Here is an 18,499-nt window from a genome sequence, read left to right as displayed (position 1 = left end):
ACTTCGGACTTTTTATTACTTTTGCCATCTCTATTAGACATCCACCAATGGGCCAGTCAGGATCATGCTTTTAGTCGGTGTTATAATAATCTCCAGGGGTCCTACTATTTTGGCAATTCAAATTTAAAGTACATGCCATGCTTCTAATTGGGAGGCCCCACAGCACCGTAGCTGTGGTATAATAACTAGCTCCCTATCAGTCACCAGAGTATTTCTCCTCCCTTCATTTAGCTTTGAGAGAGAGAGAGTTTCCCGTTTATGGAAAAAAAAAATCCCAATGCCCGCCCCCAACCCAATTACCCCTATTTACTTTACCTATCTTCCGGCCCATTTATTTCTCAGACCTGAAATCCAGACCCTCATCAGTGGACGAGGTCTTCTCCTAGGATCATGTTATGTCTCAATGAAAAGGCCTTGTCCAACCTGATCCAGCCTCTTTACTAACTGAGCCTTGTTCAATGACCGGGCTGACCCATGGGCCTAAGTGTCAAGACCAAGCTTGTTAATTAGCCAGTTGGGCGTCGATGCCTAATAGTGCAATTCCAATCCGGATTCTTTTGTTGGTTGGGTATGCATAACATTCTGGTGATCATAGTAACAAAAACTTCGGAAGCCATATTAGAAGGGAACAAATAAAAATAAAAGCACTCATAGAATTGATTCAACATTTAAAACTCTGTATATCTCAAAAGATATGTAAAAAATGATTTTTTTGGGATAGACAAAACTAAACACATCTTTGTAATGAACGCATTTTTATTAAATTTTTTTGTTTAAAGGTGATTTAAAAAATGAAGATACCAGTCACCACCCCTTCATAGAATTGAGTAGGTGAAAATTTTAGTAAAGACGGATTGATTTACATGAGAATTAGGGGCTAAAGTTTGATATTAGCCCACGATCCTCTATTGCCTATGTATATCATTGCTTATGTATATAGAATTTTTTAATGATTTTAATTGAAGTTTTAATTATAACCTTGTTTATATATAATATATACAAGTGTCTATATATGCATATTGAGCACTTTTTTTTTTTTTTTTTTTTGAGTTGGAACTTTATTAAACTTAGACTTCTCATTCTTCGAATTTTTTATATCTCCATTTCATTTACCAACAAATTGACCTTTTTAATGATCAAAACCAAATTAAACAAAGACATTTTCCTTAACCGTTTTTAGCCGCATGCTATTTTACTAACTATGCTCATGATGGATTGTCACGAGTATCTTGCTGGTCCTCATCACATCAAACCCATGGATTCTGATGCTTTTCCATGAATGCGCCAGGAGGTGTGACGCGCAGCTCGTGGTCCTAATCACTCTATGCAGCATGCAAGAGGTAGTGCGCTACTCCATTTTGGACGCTAATGTGACTGGTCACCCTTCCAACACGCAATGGACCACCAAAATTAAGCCATGATTATGACCCACTGTATTAGATGAAGAGATAAACATAACATGGATTGCATTTTTCATATGGTATATTAAATTAGTATTATGTAGTTAGGGGTGGTAGGAGAAGGGGTGAAATCCACAACACCCATACAGGTAAACCCCACGTGGGTGTCATGTTTTCTCACACAGGGACAAGGTCAGCCATGAATATCCAATTAAAATAATAATAATAATACTAAAACTTCTAAACTAAGAAGAATGCTCTGAAACTTGGCCCACGCATCCTTGAACTGTATGCACAGTTTTTTTTTTTTTTTTTCTCAGTTCTGACAAATAGGACCTATGGTTCAGTAATCGCAAGTATTAGTTGATCATGTCCCACCGTGGATAGACTATGCCTCAATTAGACAGATGAAAAAAAGGACAGTGATCCACCTTCAAGTGAAAAATGAACTATTGTTTACATCTATGTTATGGAAAGGTGAGTCATGTTTGTATATGGGATATAGTAATATTTTATATAGAGATTTTACTAGCCATCAGCTGAGATTTTGATTTCCAAAAAGAAGACAAGATAGAAAATGTGGCCACTATTTTCACCCATCCTGATGGATTTGCATGCTCCCATTTTCTATTTTTGGGATGAAATGGTACAAAATTGTAGTATAATTATTAACAAAATCGAAAATGGGTTGTGTATGAAAATTAATCAGGGTGGATGTAAATATCACTTTCCTAGGAATTTTGTAATATGATCTCCCAACTAGAAATAAGTTGGAATCCAAGTCATGCTTCAACAACTGAATTTCAACGCTCTTCCATGACTGTTTTTTAGATTCTTGGACCATAGTCACAACCCACAAGAGCGGTCACATGGAAAACTGTTTTCCACCCATTGATGACGAAATGCAGTGAAATAACACCATATTTCATTCTATAGCCGATTCCTCTCTGAGGGGGCTGCGCCATGTCATGAAGCTGAATCACGTTGTGCCATGTGGAAATTGTAGAGCCGCAACCCACCACCGCATGTGAAGAAATGGGTCATAGTGCCTACAGAATACCATGTGGCACATGTCCCCACCACTTAATTATAATTAAAACATGGTTAATTTTCACATCTTACTCCATTCCGGTTTAAACATAGACAATATTTTGTAAGCATAGAAAATTTTTTTAAAAAGAAGGGTGTCTTTGAACGACTTCCATCGCTTATTTTTCTTCTCACCTCCATCTTTCGCAACACTAGTAAGCAAACATATTAACTGCCCAAAATAAGATCAATGCCATTGTTATTAATTCTGTCCCTTGTCACTAGAATCCTACTCTGCTTTTGAAATAATCTCCATGTGTTGGGAGCCTAGTTGTTATGGATTGGTATTGAAAATTTTACTTTCTTACCTTTTAAATTGAATTTATTATTTTTTAGAGTGGATGGAGTTTGAGAGGGGATAAGTGTTTGATAGATTCGGCATCTGTACTTGTCTATCTTTTTTTAAAATTTTTTAAAGGATACATGTCTATCCTAACACATGCAGCCATTGAAAATGCGAACCAATGAGGTGAATTGGTCTAGATAACAGCTGATAGTGCAAAGACGATATTGTAGACCAAACAAACATTGGATGACAAGTACCAACAATCCTCTGTTTATCTTTGACTGATAAAAAAGAAGCCGGTGCTAAAGATTAATGGTGAGAACGTGTGATTCAACAATGATGATAGATATACAATAGTGGTGGAATCTGGCGGTGATGGATGATCAACAGTTAGATCAAACAATGGTGTAGGATTAATAGTCATATCTAATAATTGAAGATCAGTAGTTAGATCTAGTCTTAATGGATGATTAATGGTAGAATCTAGAAAAGAATGGAAGATCTAGGGTCAGATATAATTAAAAATGAAAGAGTAACGGTCAGATGTACTAATATTGGATTATCAACAGTCGGGTCTGAGACTAATGACAGATCAATATCTAAGATGGAATGACAATGGATGCCCAACGGATCAATGATCAGATCTAGTGGTAATGGAGGATCAATGGTAGATTTCAAAAAGATGAAAGACCAATTAGTGGTTATAAATGGTCAGATCAAGTGATAGTGGATAATCAACGGTCAAATCTAAGAATATTGGAAGATTTGCTGTCAGACTTGCGGGAAATGGATGACCAATAGTTGGGTCGTTGACTCATGGAAGGATTATGTCAGGCATAGTTATAACGAAAGATCAATGGCAGCAAGTGATATTGGACGAAGATCAATGGTCAGATCTAGTGACAAAGGCTAATCAATGGTCAGATCTAGAAATGATAGAGGATCAATGGTCAAACCTGGTGCTAGCTCCACGTGTCAAATCTTGGGGGCCAATTTGGGGGAAAAAAATCTTCAAAATAAATAGTAATAAAGAAAATAGCTAATATCGAAGGCTCCACAATGGGAAACGAATTGGCTACTCCCCCTGCCATCAGCCCCGTGGCCGGTGGTCGGTGCTCTGTGGGCCCCACTATGATGTATGTGTTTCATCCATTCCGTTCATCCATTTTTAAAGATTATTTTAGATTTGCATGACCAAAATGAGAGGGATATAAATCTCCGGTGTACCACACCACAAGAAAACAATGGTGATTGGATATCCACCATTAAAATACTCCTAAGGCCCACTGTACTGTTTATTTGACATCCAATCTGTTGATTAGGTCATACAGGACCAGATGAAGGGAAAAACCAAATATCAGCTTGATCCAAAACTTTCATGGCCCCTAAAAGGTTTTTAATGGTCCACGCTTATTAAACACTTTTCCTGTAATGTGGTCCATTTGAGATTGGGATATACCTCATTTTTGGTCTTAAATCATAAAATTATCTGGAAAAATATATGGACGGCATGGATGAAGCACATACATTATGGTAGGGCCCACAGAGCACCGACCAGCAGCCATTGGCTGGCGGCAGGGGGAGTATTCAATATCCGTTTCCCCACAATGCTAGCTCCACATCCTCTGTCTGTCTTAAATGTGGGAATTAAACGTTTATATTTGCAAATTTATTCACGGAAGTGGAGTTTTAAATGATTTTTTAGCCCAGTAGGCTGGCGTGGCCTATTGGGCTACTGGGCCTGTTCTGCATGGCTGGTCAGTTTTACTTTAGACCTGATGTAGAACCTGTCACAGACACGTTCCTAGCATGGTTGAGCCAAAAGAAGATGGACCGTGAATTGACTATAACTTTTGATCCGGGTATTGTTACGGGGCGCACAACCTATCAATCTTTATTGAAATGGGCCATCCGAGGTGAACCGACCCACTTTGTGGGTCGCATCTGTCCGTTTCGTCAGAAAAGGCGCGCTTTCAGCTCAAAAACGAATTTTTAGGAAAATTTTACTATTTTTAGTAATTCCGATTTTTTTAATATTTTTTAGAGTTTTAGATTTTCTTTCCTTTTAGAAATAAATTTTAGTTATACTAGGACTCTTCTAGAGAAAGTTTATTTGCAATTTTTATTTTTAGAAATTAGGCCTTAGAAGAGTTTTATTAGAATTAGGATTTTTATTAGAGTTAGAATTTTGCTATTTTTGGTAATTACGAATTTTAGTTTATTTATTTTTTCTATATTAATGGTGTAAGGACACACATTATGGAAAATCATCAATCATTCATCAATCAATTTCGAATTTATTAGAATTTATTTCTATTTTCTGCTTTCTTTTCTCGTGGATTCGAGAAGTCTCTGTGAGGAGTCCAGAGAAGTTCCGTGGATTCGGAATAGTTATCCTCTTGAGGAAGACGGTGCTCGACCTCACGTTCTCCCCTGCGTCAGTTTGGTATCAAAGCGAGGTTTCTCCTCGGATTGATGGCTTCTAACGACGGGTCGGGCAACAATCCCATGGGCGGTGTTCCAGGGAATTTACCTTTAACGGCGGCAGCTTTCGAAGCAGCACGGCGAGAGAATCGGCAAGCCATGCAAGGGCTGCAGGCTTCCATTGATCGCATGGCGGATCGTTTGGCGGAGGCCCTAGGGCAGCTCCGTGTTCATGGTGGTGATCCACCATCAACAATTGCTAGAATTAGTAATCATATTGATCGTAGGGCGACGCTATCAGTGAACCACAGGATCCCTCCTAATAAAGTGGGATCTAGCAACATGATTTTACAGCATCCTAGACGAGCCATTGATCAGATGGATCAGATGGATCAAGAATTCAAGATGAAAGTCGATCTTCCTAGTTTTAATGGTCAACTCTACTTCAAGGACTTCCTCGATTGGTTGCTTAAAGTCGAACGTTTCTTTGACTACATGAACATAATGGAAGAAAAGAAAGTTAAACTCGTAGCCTACAAGTTGACGGGCAGAGCTTCAGATTGGTGGGAACAACTTCAACTCGAGCGAACGAGACGGATGAAGGCGCCAATCCACACGTGGTCGCGGATGAAGAAGTTATTGTGCATGCGATTCTTCCCTACCAATTACGATCAGGTATTATTCCAACAAAATCAAAATTATTGGCAAGATAACCAATCATTAAAGGGTTATGCAGAGAAATCCTATTATTTGTCGGCGAGAGGTGACCGGGTCAAAACGGAGTTGCAACAAACCACAAGATTCATCAGTGGAAAACATGTGACCTCTATGGGAACGGTGAGCCAACTCAAGACTTCTAAAGTGGAGGGACAATCTCTCATGACTGAACAGGCCTTTGTTAAACAATCTGAGGAAACGGGAGACATATATGCAGTAGTTGAAGAGAAAAAATATGTGGAACTTGTAAATATCTTAGAGGATTTGGAACCAGTATCGCAGGAGTTCAAGGGGGTTGTACTCGATAAACTCCCTAATAAATTACCTCCCATACGAGATATGCAAAATCACGTTGATCCTATCGCAGGGGTAAGTCCGCCTAATTGCTCACATTATCAGAAAAAATATGAAATCTTGAAGACAGATGTGAAGGAATTAATCGATATTAGTCAAGTCAAGGAAAGCATGAGTATATGTATCGTATCGGCTCAAAAGCTTAATGCCAAGTACAAAAAAAAGTTTAATGAACATCGGCGTCAGAAGTTATCTCAGACTCATGTGCCAAGTCTCTTGCGTAACTCGAGGACGAGTTTTTTTCAAGTGGAGGGGTCTGATGTAGAACCTGTCACAGACACGTTCCTAGCATGGTTGAGCCAAAAGAAGATGGACCGTGAATTGACTATAACTTTTGATCCGGGTATCGTTACGGGGCGCACAACCTATCAATCTTTATTGAAATGGGCCATCCGAGGTGAACCGACCCACTTTGTGGGTCGCATCTGTCCGTTTCGTCAGAAAAGGCGCGCTTTCAGCTCAAAAACGAATTTTTAGGAAAATTTTACTATTTTTAGTAATTCCGATTTTTTTAATATTTTTTAGAGTTTTAGATTTTCTTTCCTTTTAGAAATAAATTTTAGTTATACTAGGACTCTTCTAGAGAAAGTTTATTTGCAATTTTTATTTTTAGAAATTAGGCCTTAGAAGAGTTTTATTAGAATTAGGATTTTTATTAGAGTTAGAATTTTGCTATTTTTGGTAATTACGAATTTTAGTTTATTTATTTTTTCTATATTAATGGTGTAAGGACACACATTATGAAAATCATCAATAATTCATCAATCAATTTCGAATTTATTAGAATTTATTTCTATTTTCTGCTTTCTTTTCTCGTGGATTCGAGAAGTCTCTGTGAGGAGTCCAGAGAAGTTCCGTGGATTCGGAATAGTTATCCTCTTGAGGAAGACGGTGCTCGACCTCACGTTCTCCCCTGCGTCAGACCTGTGGTGCAGGATTAGGTCCAGCCTCCGCCAGAATTGCCCAAATAGATGGCTGGCCTCATGATTGAATTTCAGGCCCAATAAATAAGCGGTCAGGGATCGGGCATCACCTAATTGGGCCTGGTCCCTGCCCACTACCACCTCTCTGTTGCTCCTTGAGAATACCAATGGTCTGTAAACAGCAGTTCATGCATTTGTCATAAATATCAATGGGAGGATTTGCAACGGATATCTCATAGAAATTTTCATTAATGCTAGATTTACATCGTAATGTATAGTAGTTCCTGTAGTCGGAAGCTGTTTGCGGCCCATTGGAAACTTTGTGTACGCCACACGATGCTAAATATCAGGGATGGAACACCCGCCATTGGAAACTTTGTGGTGGCCACATAAGTTTCGTATCAGGATGATATTTGAGCCTAAAGTTTATCTGAGTAATAATAACCGTATGAACCGTTTGGATTAGCATATAAACATCATGGCCGCCTAAAGGAAGGTTTCAACGGTGGACGTTTCCGTTCCCACTGTTTCGTGTGGTGTGGCCCACATTAGCTTTTGATCTTCCTTATGTATAGATCCTTCACCTATTATTTTCTTGAAAATCTGATGGACGGAGTGGATTTGTCACAAGCATCTCTGTGGCTTCCGACTACAGGAACTCCCCTGCCCCGGGCACATGAAATCTATTCATTGAACCTAAACTGCGAGGTTTTCACACACGTGTACATGCCATATATACCGTCTACACACAACCACGTGTGCCAGTGTGCATACGCATACAATATACAATTCCTCCATCAGGTGGTCCAATCAATCGTGTAGATGTTTTTGCCCAACAATCAGTCTGGTCTAGTGATTTGGTGGGCCATGACGTTTGAAACAGTTCCACGGCTTAGAAAATTTTGGCCGTTTGTCTCAGCCGTACATTTGTTTCGTAAACCATGTCACACCTAACTAAGTGGACCAACCTAATTCTTGTATCAGTTCATCTACTACGTAATGGGAAGGTAATCCCTTGATGGATGGATTGGATCTCTTTCACATGTGACATGTCGGCACATGTGGTAGCGGACGCGGATTGCCTTCTACCTTACACTCGCGTCCGGTCTAATCAAAGCTCCAGCGAAGGTACATAAATGACAGTGTACCGGGAATAGGAATTCTCTAGCGACTGTAATTTCAACAACCACCAATATACATGGAGACTCCACTCAGCCATAACCATGCAGAAAAAGGCTCCACATTCATCCTGCCTAAAATCCATGTCAGATGCCACACAGTTGCCATCCCAATAAATATAGGTAGGCCTATTTCACATACTATAATTTTATTATACCTTTTCTAAGATCATGATCTTATGTCTTTGATGTAGTGTATTCATGCTCTTAGGCCTATATATATCATAGGCTCTTCTAAGGTCCGTGTCCTAGTGTTGTTGGGACTTGTCAAGAGATGTTGAGCAGCAAGGTCGTTTTCTGAGGTCCTTATAACGAATGGGTATGATGAAGGTTTTGGGTTTCCTATGTAAGATGGGATGCTTGATGTGGGCCATTGGACTCTTTGGGGTGGAGCCTGTCTTGGGTGTGAGGAATGGGCAGTGGTCACAGAAGAGGGTGGTGGGCTACTTGGAGAGTGAAGGGGATGTTGTGACTGACTTGCCTGGTCAGCCTATCGTGGGTTTCAAGCACTATGCGGGATACGTGACGGTGGACGAGAAGAACGGTCGAGCACTCTTTTACTGGTTCTTCGAGGCGATGGTACACCCCGAGGAGAAACCTCTGGTACTATGGCTCAACGGAGGTAAGGACATTATTCGAAGCTTTACTTTTCATTGCTTGTGTGAATAGTCGATGTGACATGTGTCACAGGGCATTGCGTCGACCTATCGTGAGACATGTCACATGTTTTTTGTTACATGCCTCCTGCCCATGTGACATTGACCATGAACGCTAGTGTTTATATAATAGGCCGTATGATGCGCTTCATGGGCCATGCAATTCATGTGACGTTCTGGGCCATGCATTGACTGGTTAAAGCCATCGTACGAGGGCTTGAATATGGTAGAGCTATCTCTCCACCGTACATTGATGTGGTATTTAAACCATTTGCCGTGCAAATTGCCGTTCAGGATTTATACACATACATGCCATGTGTACGGGCGCGGATTGGGCATTACCCCACCAGGACATAGGTAGATGCTCCTATTAGGGACTTTGGGGCTACGATGATGTATTTGTTTTATTCACGCTGTCTAACAACTTTGGCGGTTCATTTAGGGCTTGAGCCCAAAAAATGAGACAGATAAATGGCTCAAGTGGACTACACCACAAGTAGTAGTAGGAATTCAATTCCTAAGGTTAAAAATTTCCTGGTTTTGCTTATTTGCCATTCATCCCACTTATAAGGTCACATAGACATATATAAAGGAAAAATATAATTATCAGCTTGATCTAAAACTTCTGTAGACCGTTGGAAGTTTTCAAACGGTAGTAATTTAATTCCCACGGCTACTCGTAGTGGTATGGTCCACTTGAGCCTTCAATTTAACTCTTTTCTGAGCTCATGCCCTAAAATGATTTATCAAAATAGATGGAGGATGTGAATAAAACATATACATCATGGTGGGGTAGTATCCAATCCGTGCCTGTCGAGAGATGGCTCCACCGTATTCCGGCCCTACCACGCCATATGATCTATAGCAGACGCCTCACGATCTCTCACTGGATGAGTGGCTGCAGATGCATGTATTTGATAATGATGCGCCTATCACTGGCGCCTGGCAGTCAGGTTTGATGGTGTCCTCAAAATAGTCATCGTTTTTTTTGTCTTTTTTTTTCTAACGTTAGATGATTTTAAGAGCGATGCTATGCCCACACGCGTGCACGATTCAGCTACTGAACACATGTATGCTATCCTGGCAAACATGTTCAAAATCTAAGCCATCCATCAGGTAGACCTCACAATTTATATGTTAGTTCACAAAGATAAAGGTGTTACGCTTAGTAGGTGTGCCATCACGTTAGAAATAAGTAGATGTGTCAGAAAATCTTCTGCAAACTTTGTTACAACCATACACTTGTTGAGTTAATTTTGGCCCAGCCGACTATGGACCGACCTGATTCTTAGGGTAGGGAAAATACATAGAAGCTGGCTTGGATTTATTTTTGCCGGCACATTTGTTGGCGCGTGCATTAGTCGAGCTGTACACGCGTATGGGCTTAGCAAACCTCCGATTTTCATGGAAGTGAATTTGTCCGGTGACCCTGCAACCAGGGATAATCCACAGTGGCATGCGCTTTGGGGGTCACCGTGATTTATGCATTTTATCTGCACCGTCCATCCGTTTTTCCAAATCATTTTATAACATGATAGAAAAAATGAAGCAAATCCATATAGATCAAGTGGAACGCACCACGGGAAACAGTGGGATTAAACACCCACCGTTAAAAATATTCTTAGGTTACGGAAGCTTTTTTTATCAAGCTGATGTTTGTATTTTCATTTCATCCTGGTCTTTTTTGACCTTATGAATAGGTTGGTTGGGCTTTCGAAAGTTTTCAATGGTGGGTGGCATTAACATGTGTTTCCGTGATGTGGTCCAATTGGTCTTTGGATATGATTCATTTTTGGCCTCATGCTCTAAAATGAACTGACGAAAGGAATGGACGGCGTGGATACAAAACCAATGAGTCACAGTCGGTCCACAAGGTATCCAGTTAATCGGCTTTTGAATTTAAGTGCGGATTAAATATCAACCATCCTTTAAAGGCCAGCCTAATCAAACAAGGCTGATCAGATGACTCTGACTATCATCATTTCTAATTGAGCTTAGAACACTAAAGAAGAATTTTCATTGGATAATATTCAATTAAAAATTGAAGGTACGAATCGTCATTGAGGTGTGATTTTGGGATGATAGCTTACTTGCAGAAGTAATTAAGAATATGGATGGTTCATGTGGGACCCAACGGAGTAACACATAGCTGTGATCTTGGTTGGGCCTTCTACTTCTGTGGTGAGAGAACATTTTCCTGGACATACTCATCATCCTGGGTATGACGCTTGATACGCGGGCACCCTGAAATTATTGACGTGGCATCTGTTGACTCAAATAAACAGATTAGACCGTGTGTGTAACCCACTGTCGCCTGGTCAAAATCCGAAGATTGGTTGGTTGAACAATCCTAACCACCCATTTGTGGACAATTGTTTGAGGAAATAGGACGTTGGATTTTTTTATTTTTTTAAACCGTCCAATAATTGTCCACCAATCTGATAGATTGGTAGCTAGCTAATCAAATAATAAGCTCAGTTTTTTGGTTTATGTTACATCTACACGGGTACCATAATTTGGACCGTTTAGTTTGACTGCTTGCATTTTATGTATGTAATTCTAAGTGCCTGTGTATCATCCATCACACCTTGCCAGAGTATAAAAAATTTCTCTTTCTAGACACGTCATGACTAGGGCTGTCAACGGGCCAGGCCTAGACTAGGTTTTGGCCAGGATTTTGAACTATTTTGGGCTGGGCCAGCCCTATTCAAATTCTGACTTTTCAAGCGGAGCCCGGCCCATTGATACCCTAGTCACCATCACATGCGCAGAATTCCCTCAAAGGTTAAGTAGCAGCTCCTACCATGCCTCCACGTTTAAAAAAAAAATAAAAAAACTAAACTGTTGAGTCTATAGCCGTCGAATGTGCAGCCATTCTTCTTAGGCAGACCACACCATGGGAAAATTATACCTAGTCTCTTCTAAGCAACATGATTCTTAGTCGTGACTAAATCGTTGTATACTTTCCCTTATCTTGTTACCCACTGGTAAGAGTTTTAAGTTCTTTCGAATGCATTAATTTCTGATCCTATTTTTCTGTGTCCTGCTACTCATCCATCTGAACACTCATTTCGGCCAAACTCATTCTATGAACATATTATCCTTTAACGGCCCAACATTTTAAGGTTATTTCCTCAACAATTGTTACCAAATGTTTAAATATTCCAATCTTAAAGTATTTTGAAACAATGCCCCTAAAATTTGTCTCCTCGAATCAATGGTTTGGATCACCAAATATGACCTCAAATCCAATGGCTACGGTCCCAAGCATCCAAAATGACACCAAGCAAGACATTTTGTGGCAAACGTCTTCTTCTAGTGTAGTTTAAGACTTAACTTAAAACCCTTTTCATATCCTTTTGTATTGCATGATTTAGTGGTGTTCAATGACTAATTGCAGTTAATTTTTCCTGCCAGAAATTATACACGGTGTAGACATAGGAATATCCTGTTTTGGTCCTTTTTTCTACTGAATGAAAATAGTATTCAAAACATCATTTTCTTGGTGTCCCTTTCAATGCCTTACTGTGTGTTTGGTTGGACCAGATTTTATTAAATGTCATAAAATTCAACACCAAACTCATGAGATATTTGGTGCAACCAAATGCACCCTTAGACACAATTTTGATACTGTACAATACAACCTATATGTTTCTCCTAAGTTCATCAGTTCTTTAATTTTTCTCTTAAAAGAATAAAATGAAAAATAAAATAAAATTTAAAGCTTCATTTAATATGTATAGTAAAAAATTTCTTCCTCATATGAATTTAAAGACTCTGAAATGGTCAAACCTAATGACCTAATATTTTCGTGATGCTAATGGAATTTGTTGGTATAAATATTCATAAGACATGGATCGTTTAATCTTACCAATAAATTCCTGATATGATATGGAAAATGGAATTTTTCCCTTTATGAATATTGGAGGAGAATGTGAAGTTGTTTTTGTATTGCAGGTCCTGGTTGTTCTTCAGTGGGCTATGGAGCAACACAAGAGATTGGTCCTTTCATCATTGATTCAGATGGAGGGCTTAAATTCAATCCTTACTCATGGAACAAAGGTCTTGAAATATATTCACATCATACATGCCACCATACACATATATACACATCTAAACATGCATGCATTCTTCCACATGCATATAGTAGGGAAAATGGTATATAAATTTTCATGATATGCTGCAGAGGCCAACATGTTGTTCCTGGAGTCTCCCGTGGGAGTGGGCTTTTCCTACTCAAACACAACAAGCGATTACAGTATTCTTGGAGATGACTTCACAGGTATGTTTGCATGACATGCGTTTACATCAGGCTGCAGTTTGTAACTCTTGCACTGTACACTTTGATTGTGTTTGCATCTTTAGTTGTGAAGGCCATAGAAGATGTTTCTAATCCCTTTGAAAACCTATCCACAGGTTTAAAAATGACCTTCTTATGTGTGTATGTCTGTGTTTGTAAGCTACGCTTGTGCCAACATACACAATATGCTTGATTATATCAGAGTATGCCATGTCTGCGATCACGTTTGCAAATCCACCTCCATATGCAACCAAACATGACAAACCTGGCATGTGTACAGGGTGTCCAAGTGGTTCCTCAGGTGGGCCCCATCATGTAGATGACCTGGGCCCATAATCAGGCCAGTCTGGCCATTAGGTGAGCCACCATTACACACTGGATGTGGACAGGAAATGTTTTTTTTTTTTTTTTTTTTTTTTGAGCCATTATTTGGTGCATGCGCCACCTGACCAATGAGTCAACCAGCCTGATTTTAGGGCTCGGCCATCTGGTGGGAGAAGCCCTCCTGATACATGGCCTGGATGTCCCACACAAGTACCACGTTGGCAGGTGGAAACAGGTTTGTTCTCTCCATGTGATGTCCTTCAAGATTTTTTGCCTATTTCTAGCTTAATGAGGGTATTATGAAGTTTTAATAACCTGCATTGGTTTGTATGGCACTGTTCTATGAACAGCGAACGAGTCATACACTTTCCTGCACAAGTGGTTCGCTAAGTTCCCGTCATACAGGAAGCAAAATTTCTTTATTGCTGGCGAGAGCTACGCTGGTAATTTTCCACCTTTGACAACCTTCTTTGAATCCATGTCAATGGAGAGGTGCTTAATCAGGATTAATATTTTGTGGGATGTGACATGTACGAACACAGGAAAATATGTTCCAGAGCTAGCTGAGCTTATATATGACAGAAACAAGGACCCCTCCCTATACATCGATCTCAAGGGTTTCTTGGTATGATCGTTTCTATCCCCTTTCTACTACCATATGTTTGCTCTATCAGTAATTGCCTAGGGTGTGTTTGGTTGCACCATGTTTCATGGAATATCATGACAAGTTGACTAAATTAGACTGATTAATCATGAAACTTCATGATATTTGGTACAACCACTCGCACCCTTAGATTCCAGTGACAATGGGACAGCTGCTTTATGCTGACTATTCATTAATGGGACTGAAAGATGGGCCCATGCATTGCCCTTTTGTTAATCATTTCTAAAAACAGACAAGGGTCGACCCAAAACTCTGACAAGCGGTCATAACCAGTTCTTGGTTGGGGCTTCTATAGTAGTAGTCCCAACTTCAGGTTCAGGCCCAATAAAGGCCTAAAAATCAGGTAGAATAATTCCCCATCTCAGAGAGACCCAGGCATTGTTAAGGGTGAGTCTGGTTGAATCAAATTTCATGAAATTTCACACAAAGTACTTGTCATTATCACCACTAAAATTTCATGTTAATTCAGTTGGGCAATCCGGAAACATCGGATGGTCATGACTGGCAAGGTCTGGTGGACTATGCATGGAGCCATGCTGTTGTGTCGGACGAAACTCACCAAATCATAAAAAGATCGTGCGACTTCCACAGCAACAATACATGGGACAATGAGGATTGCACTAACGCCGTGGATGAGGTCCTTAATCAGTATAAACATATTGATATCTATAGCCTCTATACATCAGTGTGCACACGCAATTCAACCAGTTCGGATGATGAAGGAATGCAAATAATGTACAGGTCCTCATCTAAGATGGTAAGTGATGAGCCATTTGAGTTTGGCTTTCTTGTCATTTGTTAAGAATTAAGGTGATTTTCAGTTGTGCATGGAATAAAGGGGCTCGACTACAATGTGGGTGTTTTCCACTGTTCCTTCTTCTGATGGTGATTGCTCATCCACCTCAATCCAGACAGTCTAGTGTTTGGCAATTGTGGATGAAGAGCATAGCCCAAGAATCGCATTCAGTGGGAAGATGATCTCAACAGTTTGAAATCAACCATTGAATTCCAACTGTGGAGAATTTCCATTTAACCATTCATTTGATGGTTAGGATCATCCAATTAGTGTTTTCTAGGGTTGTTCCACTCACAGTGGAGCACATGATATGGACATGCTAGATGTGTTTGTGATACTATGGTGGATGTTTCATTATGCTTAAGTAATGGTCGGAAAACACCCTGAGATTTAGTCCATAAAGTATCTGGAGATGATGATGATGATGATGATGATGTTGATGTTGATGTTGATGATCAGATGCCAAGGGTCATGGGCGGTTATGATCCGTGCCTCGACAACTATGCGAAAGTTTTCTACAACAAACCTGAGGTTCAGAAGGCCCTCCATGTTTCTGATGGCCACCTCCTAAAGAACTGGAGCATCTGCAAGTAATGCATAATACTCTCTCCCTTTCTCTCTCTCTTCATGTAATGAAAATTGTTGTGGATTTTTAAAATTTAGGGATATTTATGTAATTTGATCACCCAATAGAAAATAAGTTAATAGAAGTTCTTTATAACTGTGAGTGCAGCAATGAAATTTTTGAAGGATGGAAAGATTCCAAGGCTTCGGTTCTTCCCATATACAAGAAGCTTATTGCAGCTGGGCTTAGAATATGGGTCTACAGGTACATGACAGTATACACGCTCCTCCCTCTACATGCAGCCACACGTGCCAACATGAAATGTGTGTGTGTGACACTCACATGGGCACCACCATGTAGCTTTTTTGAATCTGGACCATTGTAGTTCATTCATTTTTTGCTATTCTTGTGAATGGAATGTCCTGTTTTTTACGGGCCGAGTCATCCACATGGTGTGGCTTTGACACAGATGTTTGAGCAGGTTTAGCAAAGCACAATTTGATTTTTCCATGCATTGTAATATAGAAAGTTACTGATTTATGTTGGGGTTTTTGGGTCAGTGGGGATACAGACGGGAGAGTTCCAGTCTTGTCTACTAGATATAGTTTGAGTGAGTTGGGACTTCCTATAACTCGCTCATGGAGGTACTGGTATCACCAGCAACAGGTAATCTTCAGTCTGCCAATTTACCAATTTAACCTTGATTACTATTATCCATCTCTGTCCCCCTGTGTATGCAGAGGGTGTGAGATATAAAGACATGCATTTGTACATCATACATAGATTTATACATACATAGCATGTAAATATAAAGACATGCGTGCAACAATATATCAGTACCTTCGGGATCATACAGAAATATTTAGACATGCATGCAACAACGTACACGTGTGTATTTGATGATTGTGGGACTAAATGGATGCAGGTAGGTGGATGGTTACAGGAGTATGATGGGCTCACTTTTGCAACATTTAGAGGAGCTGGCCATGCCGTCCCTATTTTTAAACCAAGCGAGTCTTTGGCTTTCTTTACGTCTTTTCTCGCCGGGCTTATTCCACCGTTGGAACGATGACTCAACGGCTCCGATTGCTTCTCTCAATCTGCCATTGATTTTGAGCCAAATTACTATGTGGTCAAGATATTAGAGAGAGAGAGAGAGAGGGAGAGAGAGAGAGAGAGATACGTAGATGTTATTTCAGACGAGAATATAAGATAAAAAAGAAAATGCAATGTAAGCTCAATACATCTTCTCAATAGTAATAATATTTCATCGTGTTATCATGGTTTGGGAAATGCAATGCAAGTAGCACGTGCCACTCTAAGAGTACTGTACAATTGTGCTGGATGCTTCATCATCAAGGGACCGGAATTCTTACAATATCTATTGAAAGCAGCTGTGTGTCACATCTCCGTCCATCAAGTGCCTAACTTGATGTTAGGATCTGTGGGCCACACCACTAGGAATGATGGGGAGGAGATACTGGAGGAAATTATTTGAGGTTTATGTGATCTAGATGCGCATTTCAAATGCGGGAATAAATTTTACAAATTGCGAATCACTCAATATGGAAATTGATTAAGTTCCATTCCCACCTTCCATTGGACGCGGATTGTGTCCTACCCCAGCCCGAACGGTAATCCGTCCCAGCAGGGCTTTGTGGGGCCCACCGTAACGTAAGTGTTTTATCCACTCTGTTCATCGTTTTTGTCAGATCATTTTAAGATATTATAAAAAAACATGAGACATGTCTGAGGCTTAAGGGAACCATGAAGTGGGGATTGAACGTCCACCATTAAAAACTTCTTGGGAGCTGGAGAAGTTTCGGATCAAGTTGATATTTGTGTTTTCATTTCATCCACGTCTACATGACCTTATAAATAGGTTGGATGGTAAAAAAACCATCACGGTTGCCCTTAGAAAGGTTTCAACGGTGGGTGTCATTACCACTGCAACTTCCTTTGGTGTGGTCCGCTGGAGCTGTGGACCTGCCTCATTTTTAGCAAAAAACCCTAAAATGATCTGAGAAAAGTGATGAACGGCGTGGATAAAACACTTACATCACGGTGGGACCCACAGAGCCCGGGGGTAGGACGCAATCTGCGTGCCCTTCCATTTGGCAGACGTTAAAGGTGATTAGGACCGTCAATCTAGTGGTCGACCATGTGATGTGTCTTTGGTGGAAAATTATAGGCGATTGGATGGCTTGGATTAATTTTTTTGAGTTGCGCCCTTTGAAAGTAAATCCATCGTTGGGATTTGGAATATTAAGAATATGGTGCCTATCACAAATGGTCCATCTAATCAACTACAATATTACACGACAATTCCCATTGCTAGATGAAAGCATGCAAGTAAGAGAAATCACCAACCACAAACAAGCACAGGAATAAGCGAATGGCTCACATCAATCCACGCCTTCTGTCTATACAAAGAAAACAATGCAAAATCCAAAATTCTCAGAAATTTTAGGCGGCATTGACAATTCTTTTGGACATCCACAAGCAGTTCATGACAAACCGAACATGTGCCCATTACGGGAGCCTGACAAATGGACCTGGCTTGGAAAAGTATGGCTTAGATGGGACCCATTGAAGCTCTGGATATCTCCAGCCATCCTTGGGCTCTTTAAAAAGTGGCACTCAAATGGGATTTAAATTGGACTTGTTGCGATGACGTGGGCTCCCACATGAGGCGTCGGTGATGAATAGTGGGTCATTGTTATTTATACTTTTATTTTATTTTTTAAAATTGATTGCACCACAAGTTGTGGATGTAAGCTTCATGCCATCCACATATTCCCTAACGTACGCGTAATGCCTGTA

General features: G+C 40.1%; 1 protein-coding gene across 1 annotated transcript; it reads left to right on the top strand.

Annotated features, from left to right (window-relative positions):
* Positions 1-8,552: 8,552 nt before the first annotated feature.
* On the top strand, positions 8,553-16,828 carry LOC131255783 (serine carboxypeptidase-like 32). The gene is made up of 10 exons (XM_058211442.1): positions 8,553-8,993; positions 12,985-13,089; positions 13,214-13,309; positions 14,002-14,094; positions 14,194-14,276; positions 14,785-15,072; positions 15,571-15,701; positions 15,845-15,940; positions 16,237-16,342; positions 16,602-16,828. Exons 1-10 carry the CDS (start codon positions 8,687-8,689, stop codon positions 16,746-16,748), a joined length of 1,452 nt encoding a protein of 483 aa, XP_058067425.1. The 5' UTR covers positions 8,553-8,686; the 3' UTR covers positions 16,749-16,828.
* Positions 16,829-18,499: the final 1,671 nt, after the last annotated feature.

Source organism: Magnolia sinica, chromosome 1, assembly GCF_029962835.1.
Source record: "Magnolia sinica isolate HGM2019 chromosome 1, MsV1, whole genome shotgun sequence".
In the NCBI taxonomy this organism is placed as follows: domain Eukaryota; kingdom Viridiplantae; phylum Streptophyta; class Magnoliopsida; order Magnoliales; family Magnoliaceae; genus Magnolia; species Magnolia sinica.
Note: the sequence above shows the minus strand (reverse complement) of the source record. Positions and strands in the feature narration are given on the sequence as shown.